Source organism: Biomphalaria glabrata, chromosome 17 (genome assembly GCF_947242115.1).
Source record: "Biomphalaria glabrata chromosome 17, xgBioGlab47.1, whole genome shotgun sequence".
NCBI lineage: Eukaryota > Metazoa > Mollusca > Gastropoda > Planorbidae > Biomphalaria > Biomphalaria glabrata.
The window spans coordinates 3012016-3035191 of NC_074727.1; the positions used below are offsets into that span (position 1 = coordinate 3012016).

General features: G+C 36.2%; 1 protein-coding gene across 2 annotated transcripts; it reads left to right on the forward strand.

Annotated features, from left to right (window-relative positions):
- The first annotated feature begins 4713 nt into the window (after positions 1 to 4713).
- Positions 4714 to 19620, forward strand: LOC106055901 (alpha-tocopherol transfer protein-like). Of its 2 annotated transcripts, none has more exons than XM_013212394.2 (8): positions 4714 to 4911; positions 8523 to 8704; positions 9330 to 9563; positions 9737 to 9816; positions 11312 to 11428; positions 11759 to 11869; positions 15423 to 15524; positions 16444 to 19620. In XM_013212394.2, the coding sequence occupies exons 2-8, from the start codon at positions 8563 to 8565 to the stop codon at positions 16597 to 16599; spliced, it is 942 nt and encodes a 313-aa protein (XP_013067848.2). In that variant the 5' UTR covers positions 4714 to 4911; positions 8523 to 8562; the 3' UTR covers positions 16600 to 19620. The 2 variants fall into 2 exon arrangements, with proteins under 2 accessions (XP_013067848.2, XP_055871907.1); XM_056015932.1 differs by having other exon boundaries at positions 4718 to 4842.
- The last annotated feature ends 3556 nt before the right edge of the window (positions 19621 to 23176 follow it).

The window sequence follows — 23176 nt, forward strand, 5'->3', positions numbered from 1 at the left end:
TTTGGTCCATAAATATTTGTCGCCTGTAAAATAAAATTAAGTATACTTATACATGAATTTGTAATAATTGAGTTATCTCCCTACGTCCAATTATCTGTGCATATTCATATAGGTGTTTTTCAAAAAATGCTAGTACCTGAAATTTACAGAATTTTGGCAAACAATGTTTACGTTCAGATTTTCTACTGCGCTTTCATTTAGAGTTGTTTTTTTTTTCTATGTTGGATTTTTTTTTTTTTTTAGCCTTTTTTTTTTACCTATCTCTTAGTCTGTTGGACCGTTGGGGCACCATGCAAGATTTGTCGACTGTTTTTCTCCATTCTTCTCGGTCTTTTGCTTTAGAACTTCTTTCAATGGCAAGTCCGTCCATTATTTTATATTGTCTTCCCATCGCTTTCTCTGTCTGCCTCTTCTTCTTTTTCCTGGTACTGTTCCCTGAAGGTAGGTCTTTGCGAGCCCCGAAGACCTTGTAACATGGCCATAGAGTTTTAGCTTGCGTTTTTTTTTTGTTTTTTTTTACGATAGTTAGCATGTCATCATGGGGTCCAAACGCTGCAGTAAATCTGTCTCTAATCTCTTGGTTTGTGATGCGGTCTTTAAATGTGATACCTAGGATCCTTCTGTAGCAGCTCAATTCCATTGCTAGGACAGTGTAAAAAAAATATGCCGATCTCTACAAATTCGAGATTTAAAATAGCCAGCCAATTTATGGTCAAGCTAAGGGTATTAGTTTTTAAGAGCAATATAATCGCTCTCACAAACGTTGGTCTGTTGTGTAAAGAAGGAATTGTCCTTTTTAAAGTATTGTTAATATTATACTTGTTTTATGACAATCTTCTTTATAAACAGTGTTCAGTTAGTCAAAACTATTACCAAAGATCAATGATTTTTGTTTTCAATTGCGGGCTTACAATCAGAGTAGCTGCCAGGTCATTGGGACTTAATATGTGTTTGTGAGTGTCGTTGGGCTGGTCCTGAGTGCGAACTGCAACTCTGATATATGTAAAAATGTTCATTTCTGAAGGAATCTTCTTATCTAATAAATTACAGACGTTAAAAAATGTTTGTAAAATATTCTACATGTTTCGGATATGTTCCTTCAGAGTTGAAGATAATCGACTTCCTTGTCCAAACCTCCTGCAGGACGACGGGGAATGGCAGCGGGCAGCAAGGTCTACTTTTGTCCGATTGCCCCAAATTGGGCCCCGCAATTTACATTTAGCATATATCACTATCAGTCATGGCTCTTGTTGTCACGGGCTTTTAAAGATGTAGGACTTAAAGGGTTAACATATTTAGTGTATCGTACGATTGAATTTAAGTTGCTTCCTATGCATGTTGTATAATAAATGTGTATAGAATGAACTACTTATTAGTTGTTAAGAAGAAGAAAGGCCTCGCAGGCATCCATCAAATTGGACTCGACAATTTGTAACGCCGGCCCTAGAAGGCAGGGTATGAACTCTGAAACCATCGGGACGACAGTCCAGCACGCATACCGCACATACAGCTGCTTGGCCATCGTTACATTAAAAGAGGAGACGGTTACGTACTTTACGTAGGCCCATGTGGCTGAAACGTACAAGTCTTCTTTAGCTGAATAACGCAGGGCATAATTGAGAACTTGAGAAAAAGAGAGAAAATAGGATCTCCATTGAGTGAGAGACATTTTTCTCTCACAAAATGTAATCTCATGAAAATATCGTACATGGAGTTCAACATAATAATAATAATAATAATAATAATAATAATAATAATAATAATCTTTATTTATCCATAAGGAAATTCGTCTTACAACATGTGCATCACACCACACAAAACATGCAAGCTTCTCTATCTCTCTTTCTTTGTCTCTTTCTCTCTCTATCTCTCTTTCTTTCTCTCTCTCTCTTTCTCTCTCTCTCTTTCTTTCCCTCTCTATCCCTTTCTTTCTTTCTCTCTTTCACTCTCTCTCTCTCTCTTTATCTATCGTTCTCTTTCTCTCTCTCTCTCTATGTTTGCACGAATGAGTAGGCTAACCAATGCAAAAAGTCACTTTGTCTGAGAAATTATAATCTAGTAGTTTTATAGCCTATGATTAACTGACATGTTTCATAATAGGGTGTTGTGAACGGTCGTTAACTTGTAAATAACTGTATGCTGCTGGAATCGGAAACCCATTAGTAACAAGTTCCAGTGGCGAAGCTAGCAATGTGCGGGTGGCGCGGGCCGCACGGGGCATCACGTGGTGGGGGGCATCAAACTGAGGACAAACTTTCTCAGTAAAACTACACATTGTAATTACATAAATAAAAACAAACATATTTATTTGTTTTAGTAATTTGTTTTGCCATATATTCTTTCTTAAAATTAAATTAAATGTAAGCTGTAGACTAACTGGAATCAAATTTGACCAGATGTATGTTTAGCTCTGAAGGTAACTTTTACACTTTTTTTTGAAGCCTTACTTGATGTTACAATTAGAAACTTTTCGATGTTTTAAAACGTGTTTTTTTTTAATGAGAAACTGCCGCACAGGCATCAAATACCCAAGCTACGTCACTGGTAACAACCATGCAGAGAATTACTCGCTTAGAGCACGGAAGAGGAAGCTGGCAGTGAGATGTAAGGTCGCCTTATCCCTGTACAAGGACAGCCCTCTTGCCACACATGGACTAGTATTCTCTCTCTCTCAGCTCCTTGTCCCGATCGTCACCCATGCAGAGCTCGGCATTTATAGAGAATGTGCTCTATTGTCTCGTCGTCCTCGACGCAGTGGCGGCACCGTGGGTCCTAGTTCACAGTGCCCGACTCGGAACTGGGCTAGGACTGCCTGCTCCGCACGGCAGAGTTCCCACCACGCGTCCTTCCGGCCTGGTCTACTCATCTGCCTGTGTAGCTCTCGGCCCTTGTCGGAAGCGTCCCAATTGTCGTACCAACATGCCAACAAACAGGTGTCGGCTAGGGATCGTACACGGTTCATCATATAAGGTGCACGTTGCCGCTGCGGCTTTCGATAAAAAGTCAGCCCTCTGATGACTGACCAGACCATCATGGGATGGGACCCACTGTATAAAACTAGTAGGCTGCTGGAAGACAATTAAACCGCTTGACGTATTAGACCTATAAAACTTGAAATAACTTGAGTGACTTCTATGTGAACAGTAGGCCTACTAATTATAACTTTTATTACAACATAGACAAATTTAACTTGAGATGAAGTAATGTACTAGACTTTAGAAATAATATTAAAATGGTATTTTAACTAAATCTAACTCACTACAAAAACACGTCTTTTCATTTTGGCATTAAGGAGTCGTCTGTCCTACCCAAGACAGCTGACGACAATGATGCTTATTTTGCATCATTCACACTGCATAGCTAAATTTCCCACGGTCACCATAGAAACACACACACACTTCATAACACAGGGCTAAGTCTAGCTTTTAAAATGTACTTTGTCATGTTCATGTTTGCCTCCTTTGTAAGGCTTAGCCCTCCTTTTTGTCCTCCTATGGTTGAGAGAAGAAATTAGAAAAAAGATTATCACAGCTATATTGGACCCCACGATAACCTGCTACCCATTGTTTAGAAACGCAAACTTTAACTCTACTACATTGCAAGGTCTTCATGGCTCGCAAAGATCTTCCTTCGGGGAACAGTACCAGGAAAAAGACGAAGAGGCAGACAGAGAAAGCGATAAGAAGAGAATGGACAGGCCTGTCATTCAATGAAATTCTTTCCAAGGAAAAAAAAACAGAGAGGAATGGAGAAAGGCGGACAACAGATCTTGTTTGGTGCCCCAACGGTTCAACAAACTAATGGATATGTGACGGTGTCTGGTACTGCAAGTGTCTGGTAACTGGTAACCATATAGGCCTAAGCCTAAGCAGGACCTAAGTAAACGGTTAGTAACTTTTTTTTTAAAGAAATTGTCCGTAGGTTAATATTAAATGTTAACTAGTCCTAAGTAAAATATAAGCATTTCAATTCATTTCTTTTAGTCTTTTGCTTTACGGGTCGTTTGTCTCTAAGAGAAGTCTCAGTTCTGAATCCGCCTGACGACTTTGCTCATACCTTAACAACAGACCCACCCACCAATTGGAGTAACACAAACTCCCTTGGCGTTGTTATATTTTAAGATTTCTGGTGGAGCGGTCTAACGTTCTTCTTATTTTATATAATACAGACGTTACTTCAAAAAGAAGATGATTAGCCTACGTCGTAGGTGTCATGCATGTTAACCAATGACTTAAATTCTGCCAAGTCATTTGTTTTTCTTGCTGGCTCAGGCAACCCATTCCATTCTCTAATAGCACTAGGGAAGAAGGAGCATCTGTAGTTTTGTACAACAAAGTTATGATAGGAGAAGTGATAGACCTAAAGCGGGTGATAGAAACCGTAGCGAAGTGACTTGTTTTAGCTGTCAGGAAAACTTTGCATACCTGTGTAGAAAACATAAAGACAATAGATCAGGGAATAGGAATACTCGGGGTAATAGTAACACCAGTAACAGGGGAGGTAATAAGAGAAATCGTAGCACATTTTTCTTTCATAGTCTAGATCTAGACTGTTACAAGATCTAGAATCTCGGTCCCAAGTCCCACCCACAGGTCCCGCCCTGCAGTTTGAGTCATGTATGGAACTCAAGTAGATTCGTCAAGTTGCATTGAGCTCCATGAGTCATGCAAGAGATTCTGCTCTTTTGTCTCAAGAAATTACAACGAACCATAAGATCTATATCACTGACACATGTATCACTCAGTCTCAGTATTCACAAACTTTATGATCTGGGATCTGATTCAATATCAAAGTTGGATTGCATTACATAACTTCAACTTGTCTTAGCCAGGAAGGCACCGGGTATTAGCGAACCTAGAGATAGAGTCTAGATCTAGAGATCTACGCCTAGCCATAGAGTTAAAATTTTGGGTATGTACCGGTAGATCTAGAATCTAGATCTAATGATAATGAGTCTAATCAATATATATATTTATTTATTTAAGTTTACGTGTAAAAAAATTTGTCAGTTGGGATGAATGAGAGAATGACCTGAAGACACTGACTGAAGTCTTAACTTTAAGTGTGTAAGTTTAGTGTCGACAGGGTGTGATGACAATATGGAGAATAAAGTCAGGGTGTTCATTGGGCGGTATTGCTGAGACACTATTTTTAGATCTATCACGAGTCTAAATCTATGTAAAGTAATCAGTAATTACAATATTAGAAATAAAGAAGAGCTGTAACACTAGTAACAGCAAACCCTAACCCAGACCTAAATGCGTCTCAAACTCATTTGAAATCAGAGTTTTAAGCATGGTTTCAATTTTACCATGTATTTTATAATTTATATAAATATTGAATGAACTTTGTGCAGATATACTCGACTGTGTTTTTTTAATTTTTTTTATACACTAATCTATAATATAGTCATAGTATAAGTATAAATTACCAGTATAAATAAGTTATAATTATAAGTTAAGTATTAGAGTATAGTGAAGTATAGAGTTAGAGTATAGTCTTATAGTGATAATAGTGACCATAATAAAATTACTAATTTAAATTAGGCATAATAAAATACTATTGAGTCTTGACTATGGCTGCACTGTCACTATCACTGTCTATTGACTATTGCATATAATATTAATAATAGTAATAGTATGATAGTATTAATAGTGACTAGTCGTAATGACGTAACATTAATACAACACTATAAAATTTATTTATAAAATTTATTTATAATAAAGATAATAAGTTAGTAAGTTAATATAGTTTAGACTTAGACCAGTTTGAGTTTAAGTTTAGGAATATTTCTATAACTATAATAAAACTATAATATTAATAATAGTATTAATAAAGTATCATTTATAGACTAGATCTAGATGTCTAGAATCTATTTAAATATTAGGCTACCCAAGGCCAAATTTGAAATTATTAATTTTAAAAAATTACATCGATTCAATTCTAGATTGATTCATAACAAACGAATATTCACATTTGACTAGAGTAACACCTTTAGTAAAATCACTAAATTTAGAAAGCCTTCAGGACAGAAGGCTCAAAAGTAAAGTAGCAATAATACATAAAACACTGAACCATAATCTTTAAATACAAAAACAAAATTTAATAAAATACTCTGAAAGACACAAAGATAAAGGCACATTCCTCGTCCCATATGCTAGGACAAATTTGTACAAATACTCCTTCTTCCCTAGTGCTATTAGAGCATGGAATGGGTTGCCTGAGCTAGCCAGGAAAACCAGTGACTTGGCAGAATTTAAGTCATTGGTTAATATGCATGACTAAATGCAGGACGTAATCATCTTCTTTTTTGAAGTAACGTCTGTCTGTGTTATATAAGATAAGATAGATCTAGAATAATCTAAAAATCTAACCTAGGTCTAGGATCTAGATTCTAGATATATAGTAAAATATAGTTGATATAGTAAACTATAGGTGACGCCGTAGGTGGCGTAGGTCTAGACAAGTCTAGATCTAGACTAGATCTTTTATATATTATATTAGATATATATATAGAGATTATTATCTAGATCTAATCTCTAGCGTCAATCTATTCTAGATTGAGATTGACTTCAGATAACTTGTGATCTAGATTTACTTATTATTCAATTCTACTACTACTACTAGATCTTGATCTATCTATCTTTCTATGTCTACATCTAGAGCATAGAAACATATAGATTATAATTATAGATCTATATAGATAGATAGATAATTTTTATTGATCCAATCAAATAGAAATTCAGTTTGACTACTATAGACAACCTCAGCGTAAATACTGTACAATAACAATATAGATGCAAATACAAACAACATTCACATATACACACTCACAACCAGTGCTTTATAAATTAAGCTTCTATGTACTTCTCGATGACGACGGATGATCCTGTAATACTCTGACAGAAAGTGGGATGAAGGAGTTTTAAAATCTTTCTGTTATAGTCCTAATGGAAAGGAGACGACCACTTTGTTCAGATCTGATGTAACAGTGGTTTAATGGGTGCAGGTTGTCAGGGGTTCAATTTATATATTTGGCTCTTGTTCTGTTGTGTTTCTTAATTTGGCTCACTAGGGGTTTCACTTATACGAACAAATATAACTTGATTCTTAAATATTACAACTAAGAACAATTATACTTAATACGCATCAACTCCAACTCCTGATCTCCAAGAAAATAACAATGATATTTTAATATCCAATATAGCTCAAATAATGCACAATAAATATTAATAATAATAAATAAACACCAGTCCAGGAAGTAAACGTCCAATCTTCCTTGACCTGGAGCAAGACCTTACTAACTTAACACACTCTCTTGCACATTCAACGAAGATAAATCATTCAGTTCATAACACGTGCAACACTTCGCATTCATAACAAGGGGATATAACAATCATACCAAAATATCAAACTAACATTCATTCTCGCCATACCTCCTCCTGACACAGATTACCTTTAAGAATAGTGAGTGTTTTGGAAAGGCAACTTTCATGAAAAAGAGATGGTAGCTGTGTTCAAGTGATATACGTTGGTTTTTTAATTAGTCTATTTAGTCTAAGTCTTTGTGCCAGTGAAGTATTACCATACCAGCAGGTGATGGCAAAGTTAATTAGACTGCTAATGGTTGCTGTATAAAAAAGTTTAATTATTGTTTTGTCGATGTTAAATTTCCTTAGCTTTCTAAGATAGAAAAGTCGTTGGTGAATTTTGGTGTAAAGGTTCTGACAGTGTTCACTCCATTTCAGTTTGTTGTTGATGGTTGTGCCTAGGAATTTATATTCTTGTACTTGCTCTACGGTTTCGTTTTGTATCTGAATTTCTGCAATATGACCTTTATGTTTCCTAAAATCAATTATCATTTCTTTAGTTTTCTGAACAATTAAAATTAGAATAGGCTTACACATAACATACATTATATATATGTAAATATACAGTATTGGTGTAAATGCAGCCATCGTAAGTATCACACCTTTACTATTTGCTGTCAGCCTTCCCAATCTATATCATCCTACTCTGCTTGTAACTGGGTCACTTCAAGGCCATCAATCACACTTGCAGGCCTATTTGAGAAATCAATATTTTGAGGTCTCTTTCCCCCTCTAGTTTACATTATTCACCTTCACCTGTCCCTTAGTCTGTTGAGCTGTTGGGGCACCACACAAGATTTGTTGAATTTCACTCTCCTTACTTAGGCTAAATTAGTCTGGTTTAACCCTATAACAACAATTTCCAGTTCAAATAATCAACAACTTAAAAATAAGGTGTACATCTTCTCATCTTATATATTACAGACGTTATTTCAAAAAAGAAGATAATAACGTCCTATGCATTTCATGTGTACATGTAATATTATGTCAAGTCTCCAAAACTATATTATACTTTTAATACCTTTAGAAAAGAAATAAGCTTAGCTCAAATGGTAAACTTAATTATACTTGATATCATATCATTTTCAATAAATATTAATACAATTTCCAGTCTTTTCCTTAATTATTTCTTTTGTCTCTGGAATTGTGCAGACAGTAGACCACAGATCCCACAGTGTCAAAGTTGATCAATATGTCTCTCATGAGCTACTCTGATTATAAGTGTAGTTTGATTGGTGAAGTGCTAGAGAAAGCTAAGAAAGAACTGAAAGAAGATCCAAACACCAGAATCATTGAGGTCAAAAACCTTAGGACACGACTTGAAAAGGTTCCTGGTAAGATTGATAAATCATCATACAGGTGCTAGTAAAAAAAAAATAAATAGAGCAATAGCTTACACTTGATAGATTCATTAGTTAAATAAGTACCCTTTTGAGACCTTATGATCTATAGGGCAGGTGATATAAATGTCATCTTGTTTCTGTAGCCCACAGTTAACAAAGTTGTCATGTGGCCAACACAACAACCAATCATCTTTACCTATCCCCAATTAATGTCGGTTACCCATTAGAGCTGGGTGCACTCAGAGGCGCCCTAAAGATTCCGAAATTTAAAATTCTTCAACTGGATTCAAACCTGGGACCCCTTGGTTAGGAAGCCAAATTCTTTACTACTCAGCCACCATGCTTCCCATTAGTTAAATGCTTACCTTACAACAGTTTCATTCTACAAAGTTTCTCCTAATGAGGTTTTGTTTGCACAATGTCAATAGAGTTAGACACATTTAAGTAGTTCATTGATGTTGTATTTAAACTTTTAGTTAATGGAATAAAGAAACATTTTTATTACTCCGTTGTTGTTTTTTTTTATTAACATCTATTTTATTTTTATCCTGAAACTTTTATTGCTGTTTTTTTTTTTTATAATTAAAAAAAAATAATTTTATCTTGAAACTTTCAGGCCTGCAGCCTCGCACTGACATAAAGTTCCTTTTGCCGTTCCTGCGGGCCAGGAAGTTTGACCAGGAGAGAGCCTTCCAGCTTGTTAAGAACTACTATGAAGTTCGCAAAGAGCAGCCAGACATGTTTGATGATTTAAAGCCATCCAGAGTCAAGCATGTCATAGAAGCGGGTATCTATGAAGTACTGAAAGGCAGAGACAATCAGGGATGCAGAGTCATTGTCATGAGGCCAGGTTGGTGTTGCTTTTAGAAGTAGCCAGTCTGATTCAGAAACTTTTGATCTGCATGAAGCTTCATAGCTTTCATAGTTTTGAAAAACTTGCAAGATTATTTTATTTGTATTCTTGAACAATGTTGTTTTTCAAACTGTTTATAAAGTGAACAATATCTTTTGTCCCTCCTCTAGGGAAGTGGGACCCAGACAGATTCCCTATCACTGACCTGCCAAAAGCTTCATTTCTTATCTTGTCAAAGATTATCATGGAGGTAAATTTGTTATCTTTGTGTTTGTCTTCTATTCTACTAGGAATGATGTTGAGAAACATGGCTGTCTCTGAATTAGGTCCAGCACACTCCAAAATGGTTAAAACTCTTTTTTTACCATTTTGAATTCATGTTTTAAAGAATGGGCTATTTTATTGATCCTTTTTAGCTAATGTGTTGATTTATGCAAATTTTACAAACTTAAAAAAATACTTAAAATGGTTATTAATTTTTCAAGTAAATAATTGTTAAGGAAGTGAATATGTATCTACTTGCATATAGGAATAACATTTTTGATGAGAGGAAAAAAAAACAACTTAGCTGTCAATTTCTACTTATTTTTGTTTATTTTCTGACTTAAAATATGATAACTTGCATCAGCTTCTGACACCAAGTTGACAGCACTTAAAATATGATGGCTAACTTTTTAAGGTGTGAAACATTTCCTCTCTTACCCTCTTATGCATCACAGACGTTCCTTTAAAAGAAGAGATAATCAATAATAATTATTATTGGATTATAGAGCGCTGTTAACAAACATAATGTAGCCAAACATAAAACAAAGAGTGCAAATGAACAAATAGGTGTTAAGGTTCTTCTTAAGCGTGGTCGAGAGGCCAAGTGCGCTTGAACTTGGCTTGGCTACCTAGAAGGGGGCTCGAGGTTCGACACCCGACTTGGGCAGAGTTGTGTTTACAGAGCACCTAAAGGCAGCACGGAAAACCAACTCCTAGATACCCCCTCTCCCCCCCCCCCCCCCCCACACCGGTCCACAAATGAGATTGGACCAAAAGCGCTCTGAGCATGCTATAAGCATGAAAGTAGCGCTATATAAAAGCTATAATAATAATAATAACATGTCTTTTGAGATCCATGGGGTGTGAGTTCCAAACCTCCGGTCTGTGCTGTGAAAAAGCCTGCAAATTTGTCAATGGATAGCCATGTGTTAATCCAGTTGTGCATGTTAATTAGAGACCTAAACCCTGTCTGCTGTCATTGGTTTTCCTGCCTGATTCAGGCAACCCGTTCCATGCTCTAATGGACACAAGGGATGAAGGAGCACTCATATGAATTTGTCATAGCATATGATATAAGAATGTGTCATTCATTAATGAAGTAAACTCAATTGTTTCATTTCTCATTTCTCTTTGTTTTTAAAGGATTGTCTTAGCATGGATGGCTGCCTGGTCGTGCGGTTTGCGCGCTGGACTGTCGTTCAGATTTATCGATGGTCCAGGGTTCAAACCCTGCCTGCTCCCATCCCCCGTTGTCCTGCGGGAGGTTAGGACTAGGAAGTAATTATCTTCAACTCTGAAGGAACATCCGAAACATGTAAAACAACATTTTACAAACATGTCTTGTGACAGGCTTACCAATTCATATTAATAGGCTAGAAATTGCTTTAAAATTGACGATAACAGTTATAGAATGAATTGGGGAATTCAGTTCTCAGGTTATTCATCATACCCAATCTATGTGTTATTAATTTTGTTTTCAGGATGAGGAAACCCAAGTCAATGGCATTCACATGATCAACAATTTAGCTGGTGCCACCATGAAGCAAGCCTCACACATAGGGCCCTCCATAGCCAAGAAATTTCTTCATTTAATCCAGGTGCTGCTTTGTTTGACATAATTAGGTCTTTAGTTACATGTATGTATGTAGCTCTATAAACTATATTTCATTTCTGCCATTTATTGAATTATTTCCTAATGGTTTGTATTTTTTTAAAAATGTTTTCAATGTTTTCATATAGACTTCTTTGTCTAATTAAAAAAAAATTTTTTTTTAGTCTTTGCATATTTCTTACAAAAAATAAAAAAGGTAATCTTTTGATTAATTATACTTAATTTATTTTATTAAAAGAAAGCAAGTTTGTTATAATCTTCCAAGCTAAATGCATTGATGTTTTATTAGACTTAATGAAACTCTGTTTTCTTACAGGATGTTATACCTTTGAGACTCAAGAGATTTGATTATGTGAATGAACCAACTTTCTTTGACATCGTTTTTGCTATTTTTAAACAGTTTCAAAAGGAAAAGTTTACAAAGAGGGTAAGAAATTTTGTTTGGGGGTGAAGACAAATTTAGCCTGACTAGTTTTTGTTTACATTGAGATTTAGCCTGTCACTGTCCAGTCATTGTTTACATTGAGATTTAGCCTGTCACTGTCCATTCATTGTTTACATTGAGATTTAGCCTGTCACTGTCCAGTCATTGTTTACATTGAAATTTTAGCCTGTCACTGTCCAGTGATTTTGATTTTTCTAAGAGGAAGACTTTCTGGAAACTCAAATTTAGTAAAAATAGCATCACATTTAGTTAATAGTCTTGGAAAATACATTTTTCTTAGCTTTATCATTTTAGCCCCAAAATAAAAGCAGCTCAATATTGTGGCTTGACAATAAATGGAAATAAAGAAGGGAGCAAATATTGATCGAACTAGGATTCACAAAAGACACCATACGAAAGTCTTTACACAGAAATGCTTTGTGTCTATAGCATTCACAAAGATTAAACATAATAAAACACCTAGCAGGAAAATCCTGGGGAGCTGAAAAGAAAACCTTAAGACAGTTATACACTGGATATGTCAGATCTGTAATGGATAACTGTCTCTCCATACAAGTAGCTGCCAACAAAACCTATCAATCATCATTAGATACAATCCAAAACCAAGCCTTGCGGTTAATTAGTGGAGGTATGAGAACTACTCCCACAGCAGCCTGTGAAATAGACTCCAATATTGAACCTCTTAAGTTAAGGCGCAACAGAGCAGCATTAGAAGCTATTGAGAGATACAGAAGGTTGGAGGACGATCATCCAAATAAATTACTAACACAGAGAAATAGGAAAAACAACCAAAAAAAGCAAAGGACTCTGATCCAACTTACTGACGAACTAGCCCTAAAACACCACCTACCCAATAACAGAGAAAAAATTACCAGGTTTTCAAACATTACACCCTGACTAAACTACAAACAACCAACCATCAAAACACATTTACTAAATAACACCTTAACAAAAGAATCAAATCCACTGGAGCTCAAAGTAGGCACGCTTGAAACAATCGAAAGCTATCAAAAAACAGCTATCCATATTTATACAGACGGATTGGCTTTCAAAGCTACCATCAATGCTGGTCTTGGTGCCTTCCTGGTCTTCCCTAAAAATAAACACTTTGAGATAAGCGCACCCTGTGGTGATTACTGCTCAAACTTCCAAGCCGAAATTGAGGCAATTACCATAGCACTCCAGACAGTGGAAAACAAATTATATGAAGGAGTGCAACCACCATCAGATATTGTTGTCTTTACAGACTCCCAATCTACTCTGCAAGCACTTAATAGCAGCACCTCAAACAGCCCAAGAGAGTTGACAACACTCATTGTGATAATTCACCAGATGATATCAAAATTAAATATCAATATTACACTACAGTGGATCCCTGGACACATTGGCATCATGGGAAATGAAAAGGCAGATAAGCTATCAAAGGCAGGTTCATCTATGGAACAACCAGATAGACCTGTTAACTACCTCACCCTAAGGTCAATGTTAGTCAACAATCACAAAGAGGAGTGGCTCAACCAATGGGCATCAGGAAACACAGGCAGAGCCATGTACAGAGAAATGACTACGCCTAACAAACTGGACAGTATTAACTTCCTCCCCCGCAAAGAACAATCTACAATCTTCCAATTAAGAACAGGACACACACCACTATTAAATTACCACCTGAACAAAATAAACTCCACACAACTACCCCATTGCAGACATTGCGCTCACCCCATTGAAACCGTAAACCATATCCTCTTTGAATGCCCCTCCCTAATCCACCTTAGGCAGACCCTACTTCCACTACAGCCCAACATAACCAACACCCTTTACGGCAGTGCTGAACAACTGAAGAAAACAGCACACTTCTTTTCCTTGGCACAGTCTGCAAAAGAGCTACAGCTCAGCAGCAATAAAGCTGGCTAGAAGAAGAAGAAGTGTCTATAGCATTCATTGCTTGGGTTTTTTTTTTTTTTTTTTTTTTTTTTTTTTTTTTTTTTTACATATTATGGATGTTCCTTCAGTGTTAAAGATAGTTACTTCCTAGCCCAAACTTCTTGCAGGATGGTGGACGATGGCTGGGTGTGAACCCAGTACCATCAAGCAGACGTCTTCTTCTTCTTCTAGCCAGCTTTTTGCTTCTGAACTGTAAGGTCTTTTGTACAAGGGTTTAATCCACGAAAGTGGAGTGAGGCAGGAGATCTTTCTTTTACCACCAGTTTAGAGCCCACAAATTTTAAAAGCTTAACCCTTCACTAGTCTCCAGGGCGGCAGCTGATCAGTCCACCATAGGCTACAGACCACGACAGACACAACATAAAACAACGCTATGGCACCCCTGTAATAATGAAGTGGGTACAGAGTCACATAGGTGTGACTGGCAACACTATTGCAGACTCCTTGGCCCACCAGGGAGGGCAAATTCCACCCGCTGAGCAGGCTGTAAATTTTCACCAAGCTCTGGCTATAATTAAAAAAACAGAAATGGAAAAGTGGTATAAGTGCTGGGGCGGGTCCCAAAGAACCCGTGGAGTCTGGGAGCGCATGAGGCGCCCTGACCGCACTTCCCCGTGGTGGAGGCTGTCCAGGCCTGAGCAAGCTATTATAGCACAGTGCAGGACAGACCATTGTCCTGTTGGCTCATATTTCTCACGGCTATGGCCAAATTTCGATTCACGGTGCCCCCGCTGCGGGGAAGAAGAGGAAACCGTGCCTCATATTCTGTTTGACTGCCCCGGACTTGCTGATCTCCGTCTCGACAGGTCTGGAAAACCAAAAACTCTGGACCTGTATGGCGACATTTAAGCACTACGCAAGACATCAGGGTTTCTGTTCAGGGCTTTTGCAAGAGAGGATTTGAGCCTCTCAAGCCCTCGCTCAAATGGAGTTTGATGATGATGATTTGTACAAGGGAAAATAGTGTGCTGTTCTCTTCAGTTGTTCAGCACTGCTGTACAGAGTGTTGGTTATGTTGGGCTGTAATGGTAGTGGAAACTGCCTCTTCCTAAGGTTGATTAGGAATTAGTGGCATTCAAAGAGGATATGGTTTACGGTTTCATAGGGGTTGGCGCAGATTCTACAAAGGGGTAGGTGTATGGTTTTTATTTTGATACGGTGATAATTTAAAGGCATATGTCCTGTTCTTTGTTGAATTATAGTATATTGCTCTTTGCGGGGAGGAAGTTGATACTGTCCAGTTTGTTTGGCATGGTCATTTCTTTGTACATGGCTCTGCCTGTGCTTCCTGATCCCCATTGTTTGAGCCACTCTTCTTTGTGATTGTTAACTAACATTAACCTTAAGGTGATGTAGTTGACAGGTCTATCTGGTTGTTCCATAGATGATCCCACCTTTGATATTTTATTGGCCTTTTCATGTCCCATGATGCCAATGTTGTGTGATTGTGATATTTAATTTTGACATCAGCTATCAAGCGGACAGTCCTGAGTGCATACCACATGACATACACATCCAGGTTACTAAAATTAGGTGCACTTACGATTGAAATTTTTTTACAATATGTAATTGATTTCTGAATATCATTAAACAGATTGTTCTCAATGGAGACAAATTTGACAAGCTTCATGAGTCTATTAATCCAGAGCTACTTCCCACAGATTTAGGGGGCAAACAAGAGCCCTATGCTAATAAGGTAAATCTACACAAAGCTATTTAGTTTGGAGGTGGATAAGGTTTGAACCCTGGACCATTGAGATAACAGCCATAAGGGCATACCACAAGACAGGCCGCCATCCATTCTTTTTTAGTAGTTGTATGATTTAGATTTTGGAATATTTAAGTTTTATTTATACTTAGTTAGATATTAAGTCAGTGGAATGCTTAATTTTGGTTAATTTTTATTAGAATAGAATTCTTAGTATGGCTATGTTGTGTTCTTAAATTTTAAAAAATTAATAATATATCTTATTATTCTTGAGGAAGTTTGTCTTTTAATTGTGCATTAAAGCATTAAACATAACATATTATAAGGAAAGGGAATGAAATCAATGTTCATAGCACAATTTCTATGAAACATTAAAGTTGGATGGTATTAAATGATTTAATTGACTAGGGAACAAAAGAGCTCTTGCGTTTGTTTTTGTGATTAGTATCTTGTGCACTTTTTCTTTTAATGAAAAGATCAGCCGAACATTTCAAATTTTTATCAAGGCCATGTGTTTATGGTGATATATAGATGAGGGGAACACGCCATGTCACACACAAACACAGAACGTAAATTCATTTTAGCTTTCAACAAAGTCGTGGTTGAAATTTAAGACTATGACCTCGCTCTAAACCAGGGCATTTATTTAGTAGTGGTCGGTGGTCTCCCAAAGGAATATTCTGACAAAGAAAGGCACTTACAAACAAGTCACACATTTAAAGTCTCGTTTATAACGTAAGATTAAATTAAGCCTTGGACTTAGTGTCAATAACAATATATAGAAATGAATGCCCACCCCATGTTTCTTTATTTCCTGTGACCCAATTTCTTTCTCTCTTAATTTAAATATTTTCTTATGGTTTAAAATCGTTTATTGATTTTTTATAATTTTTTTTCTTTGCACTAGGAGTGGGTGCAAGAGTTCCTGGCATCTGATGGATTATTTAGTGAGGACAATAAGTTTGGCTTTCTCAACATGAATCTACAGAAGAACAAGGATGACAAAAAAGCAGACTCGACCCTTCAAGGTCTTGGTGGCACTTTTAAAAAGCTGGAGATATAACACGTTTGTTTAGTTGCCTTGAAAACATGTATTCGTAGTTGAGCATATCAGTTTTGATACATATATACTTATTATACCTTTATACCTTGTAGTTTTTTTTGGTGACATTTATATTTATACATTTATACACATATATTCAGGAGCTATTGCTCTTTTTATTCACTAATAAAGTATTTGGCTTCTTAAATTGTCATATGGACATCTGCAGAATTAAAAGAAAAAATTGTCTTACAATATTAGGATACTGGCTACTTTATATCAGTCTGAGAAATGTATCCCCAATGTGATGACTGTTTCCTGTAGATTGTTGTCTTACCTCTTCTGATGAACTGCTGGTTGTCAAAGCTAAATTCTTCAAGTCTTTCTGTTTCTTTTGTTTGATTTCTTTGTTGATGTTAATGATAATTATTGTTGGAGATTGTTGAAAACTTTTGTTGTCTTTGGATATTACTGCTGGACTGATGCACTACAGTGTCTAATTGCTGAGTCACTTGGTCAGGATTCTGTCATGAGTCGTAACAGTGTTGATTGCTAACAGCTATTATTGTTTACTAGGAATCCTGAATTTTTCCATTAATCAAGTGAGTTTTCTTGGTTTACAGAAAAATGAATACTATAACATATTTTCTATGGTTTGATTTATTCTCTAGCTTATTCACTGAGATCCTATTAACATATTTTATTTTATAATTAGAAAAGTAATAAGGAATTATTTCTGTGTAATTTTAGCGAACATTTTTTTTACAGATTTTTTTTCATTGGATTTTAATTGTTAAAAATGTTTTTAAAATACCTTTTCTATCTGGCCAATAATTTATTTTACTTTGTCCTAAATGAAAAACATATTTAATTTCAAAATAACATTTTTTTTAAAAAGAATCAAAATTTGAATTGGACTTTCCCCATGTAATAAATTAAATTTTTGCTCCAATAATTTTTTTTCCTTTTTTATATACTGTATACTTATGGTAAATTCTAAAATGTTTCTGACTGTTGTTTCTACTATTTCTACCTACACATGTTCCATTCCACTTTCTACTTCCTTCATATAGACATGACCTGTTCCAAAACCAAATTTATTTATTTTTTAAGATAAATTTAACTCTTTCTCTTTGTAATGATTGTAATTTACTGAGTTCAAATCAGCGTTGGTATTGTACATTAGGAGAGAAAGAGTTAACTTATTTTTCTAATATCTCGAGTATGGAATTTTAGAAAACATCTTTCAATGAGCTTATTTCATCTCAAATTATTGAAAATATACAGAGATGTAAAAGTTAAAGCAATTTTTACAAATTTGGTTTGAAAAAAAATAAATTTGTGTGAGTTTAGAAACTTATGTTTCAGATGATGTTGCCATGTTGTTCTTATGTGCAAATTTAGACCAAATTTAAATTATTTTTGGGACTGATTTAAAGAGAATTTAAATAGCTTAAAGACTGGCGGCATAATTTAGTAGCCTCCCTTTTGTTTATGGTTAGGCTCCTGTCACATTTCATGTCAATGTACATTTGCTGTAGAATGTCATAACTTTGTGAAGTAAGTTGACACATTCTGTTTTATAGATTGATTTGTTCTGTTGCTTAAAATGTACTGAATTCCAATTTTTACAAAGTAGACTGTCTCACACTAGATTTTAGACATAAATTTTAAAAATTTAGATATGGACTTTTATGGCAGACATAAGCATGTGTACATAAAATCTTCTGTAAGAGCACCACAAAGTCTGGCAGACTTTATAGGCGTCTACAGTTTTGTTAAAGAAATGTCTATTATATTCTGAAATACCATGTATTTTTTTGTTGACTCTATTGTTGGCCTTTAGCAATTTAACCTTCGCCGAAACCACATACTTATTGATTGTTTTTATTACTTTTTAATTCTGTTTCCACATTTTGTAGTGTCGACTTAACTGTGATTTTACGTTTTTAAAAATACTTTTTTTTTTATAAAATTATAATCCATTTTTTAATAACTCCAGAAAGATTTTTCAAATGGATTCATTCTTTATTTCAGCATTATTCACTTTTTATTTATTTTTATTGTTCTATATTCAAAGTGAATCATAAATGGTGACCTTTTTTTTTAATGTAGTTTTGTTTTAATTTAGCATATGTCTCTTTGTTCCTAAGCTCTTGTCAAAAAATTAAAAAAACATATTCTTTGTTACCTGTTATTAGTTGAATGTAATCAGGGACAAATACAAAACCACTCTAAACAGACTCATCAATGGCACCATGACACATGGCAAAATAAAAGTGTGTAGTTATCTAGAAATGAGTCATTCTTTGCAAGTTGTTTGCATTGATCTATATATGTAAGTAATAGCTGTAATCAGTTAGTTTTAAAGACTTTTTAAATATGTGATGTCATGAAATAAGATCATATATACGTGTCATGAAATTTAATCATGCAAGTATCTCTAGAAATCCATCAGAAAGCCCTTCCATGTCCATGCTTGCTATTTGACTGGCATTCATACTGTCCATCCTTTGTCAGACTCAGGTATTAAGATATGCATAATATTTTTACACATTTCTTTTTTGGTTTGTGTTATTTGTTATTATCTGACATAGTTACTATCTAATATATGCTAGATATCTTTGATATTTTTTTTTTCTTTTTTTAAATTTAGGGCCATCCTGTGAAATAAACTTACTGATTTATAGGCTAAATCAGCGTTTTGATTAATCAACTAAACTCTAAAACCACTCTGCTTTGACAATGTGTATTATGCTTCCTTTTTGTTTACTATATATAGTTTCAAGCGTTTGTTTTATTTTGAGTTTGATACACATTATCTCCCTTGCATTAAAATCTAAGTTTTGCTTTTGAGAACAAGCATTAGCAATGATTAATCTGCACAATGTACTTCAGCTTGCCAGGTTTTACTTTGTATTCATCTATTTACACTGCCATAAGGACTTGTGATTTTGCTTGTTATATTTTATTTAACTTAATGTAGCTTTTTTTTCTTATCTTTCTTAAGAAAACTATATAAAATAAAGTAAACTGAATTAAGATTTCTTGTTTGATTTTGTTTTCTTTTTGTTAGGGGGTAATTTAATTGCAGGGACTCCATGGTTGTCAGAGATACTGCTAAAATAGGTGAAGGCTTGGACTGTAGTTGGTGTGTCTTTAGGTGTCTTAAATGTGAAGGCTTGGACTGTAATGGGTGTGTCGTTGGGTGTCTTATAGGTGAAGGCTTGGACTGTAATGGGTGTGTCGTTGGGTGTCTTATAGGTGAAGGCTTGGACTGTAATGGGTGTGTCGTTGGGTGTCTTATAGGTGAAGGCTTGGACTGTAATGGGTGCGTCGTTGGGTGTCTTATAGGTGAAGGCTTGGACTGTAATGGGTGCATCATTGGGTATCTTATAGGTGAAGGCTTGGACTGTAATTGGTGCGTCGTTGGGTGTCTTATAGGTGAAGGCTTGGACTGTAATTGGTGCGTCGTTGGGTGTCTTATAGATGAAAGCTTGGACTGTAATGGGTGCGTCGTTGGGTGTCTTATAGGTGAAGGCTTGGACTGTAATGGGTGCGTCGTTGGGTGTCTTATAGGTGAAAGCTTGGACTGTAATGGGTGCGTCGTTGGGTGTCTTATAGGTGAAGGCTTGGACTGTAATGGGTGCGTCGTTGGGTGTCTTATAGGTGAAGGCTTGGACTGTAATGGGTGCGTCGTTGGGTGTCATAGATGAAAGCTTGGACTGTAATGGGTGCGTCGTTGGGTGTCTTATAGGTGAAGGCTTGGACTGTAATGGGTGCGTCGTTGGGTGTCTTATAGATGAAAGCTTGGACTGTAATGGGTGCGTCGTTGGGTGTCTTATAGGTGAAGGCTTGGACTGTAATGGGTGCGTCGTTGGGTGTCTTATAGGTGAAGGCTTGGACTGTAATGGGTGCGTCGTTGGGTGTCTTATAGGTGAAGGCTTGGACTCTAATGGGTGCGTCGTTGGGTGTCTTATAGGTGAAGGCTTGGACTGTAATGGGTGCGTCGTTGGGTGTCTTATAGATGAAAGCTTGGACTGTAATGGGTGCGTCGTTGGGTGTCTTATAGGTGAAGGCTTGGACTGTAATGAGTGTATCGTTGGGTGTCTTATAGGTGAAGGCTTGGACTGTAATGAGTGTGTCGTTGGGTGTCTTTATCTTGAACACCTTGCTCTTTCCTCTTTTTTTTTATTTTTGGTACGACCAATTCTAATTGAATTGTCTGCACTGAAGCTTATCTTTTCCTGCATCTGCTGTGAGAGAGTAGAGAGAAAAGCCAGGTCGTCTGCAAACCCGAAATAGTCTGTTTCAACAGTGTTCACCGTTCCGCATCTGGTCTGATATATAGTTAGTCTAACCAAGGTTAAAAGGTTATTGTTTCATTTGTAACATCAAAATGTATACGGCCCTCAAGATTTAAAAAGATGTCCAAGATGGGAACCAGGACATTTAGGTCTTGATAATGTTAGATAAATTCAAATAAGAAACAAAATAATTAACAGATTTGGGGGGGGGGGGGAGAACTATTTCGAATTGGATCCCTTTGATAGCAGATAACTCAAAATGTGCACTTTTCAAGGGGTTGTTGTTTCATAAGGTGTAACAATTTTTTTGCGTTTTGTCACGTGATTTGTGTCACGTGTGTCAGTTTTAAATGTTTCGGAAGTTCCTTTATGTCAATGAAAAAGTTTAATGGTGTAAGGTTCACCAGAATGCGAATGTCGTGTACTACTGAGTTCTTGCTTCCTGAGGTGCTCTTGACACGTGACAAGACAAACACTATAAACTGACCTAAGTCCGTTTCAGCAGACAAACATGAAGTTTATTTTACTACAATAATAATAATAATACACTGCGCTCCTTGTTAGTGCTACAAGTCAAGAAATAATAAACAATCCTATCCGCGTAACAGCGGTATCAAATGTATCCGATATATGTTAGTTACAAATACGTCCGCACCTCAGGGGGTGACAATAAGAACAATTACTACTAGTGACACTGGAGCTCCAACTATAGATATCCATTGAAATATGAATAATACTTTACTATTCAATAAGCACATGATGAAATCAACTCTCAAATATTATTAATCAAAAATCATTAGTCCATCGACTTTCATGCTATATACATATATATACACCAGCCCAGGAAGCAACGTCCAACCTTCCTGGACCGGGAGCAAGACCTTACTGACTTGACTTGACTGAACTCAAAGTCAACTTTATTCATTCTACTTCCTGTTTTCTACATCAGGAATTCCACGTGTCTTTTAAACTCTTAACATGACGTGAACTTTAGATCATGCAATGTCAACTAAGACTGTGACACTTTACAATTTAAGACAATCTACTTCCTAGTCCAAACTTCCCACAGGACGCCCAGAACAAGTGACCAATGAGGCGACCGAACGACAGTCCAGCGAGCATACCGCATGTCCCTCGGACCAGGCAGCCATCGTCTTATTCAAAAAGATCATGCACCAGTTCTGGTAAGGACTTCCTGATTCTGACTGGAAGATAACATTGTACTGTGTTGAGTGACGATTTCACTTGATGGACTTGGAAGAAGTGTTGAATGTGGAATAGCAGTCTTCTCGAGAACCAGACTGGCCCTGTTAAGCTTCTTGTGTTCAGGGGCATACAAAAGAATCCCTTACACTTCAATCAACGAATAAATAATTAAGTGTACCAAAAAGTGTTTCTCTCGAACCAAGTTTACGAAACTTTTTACGAAACGAAACATTTGCTTACTATCAAATGAAATGTTCATTGAATAGGCCTAAACATTTTAAAACTTGGAACTGTTTTCTTTACGGAGACCCTATACATTTTTTTTAGTTATCCGTCAAAGAATGGAAAATTGTGATACATATCGTTTCGTGTGTTCTTTCAGAGTTGAAGATATTCTACGTCCTAGAGGCCGAGCACATGAAGATGCTGCAATCTTAAAATAAATAACTGCCCAATTTGTTGTGTGTGTGTGATAGAGTGAGATTTCTTTATTCGCAATCTCTGGTTGATATCGACACTCAAGCAGGCTACACTACTCTCTTTTGCAGTTGTACCTACTGCTTGAACTGGTGCGTTTATTTGCTATAGAAAACTATGCTAATTTTATACTAAAGAATTGCTCAAGTGTGAAACTAGTTTAAACCAGTTTTAGTTACAACCAAGCAGATTCTGTCCGTTCCTCAGTTCAAACATCTACAGATTACGTCCAATGAAAAGCATCGATGTGTATTTAAGAAAGGAAGAGGATCTTCAAATGTCGTCTGCTGAGTATCAACGAGTGTATGGTAGACATCTCATTCTACGGCCTTGAACTTCCACCCAGGAGCTTTTTATTCTATTTAAACATGACAGGAATGGCCCTTTTTACGATAAGTGCTCTTACGGTAGTGATTTCGTAAGCCCTATCCTGTAAAGAGGTTGAATTGGTCATTTAGAAAAAAAGGTGGCATTAGCTTCCGGTAAAAGAAACACTCAAAATGTCAATGAATAGTCATTGGTAGGTATGCTCGATTCGTGTTAATATTGACAGAAACATATATATGTAACAGGATCTCTCTCTGGTATTTAAGAGTTTACGTCTGTAG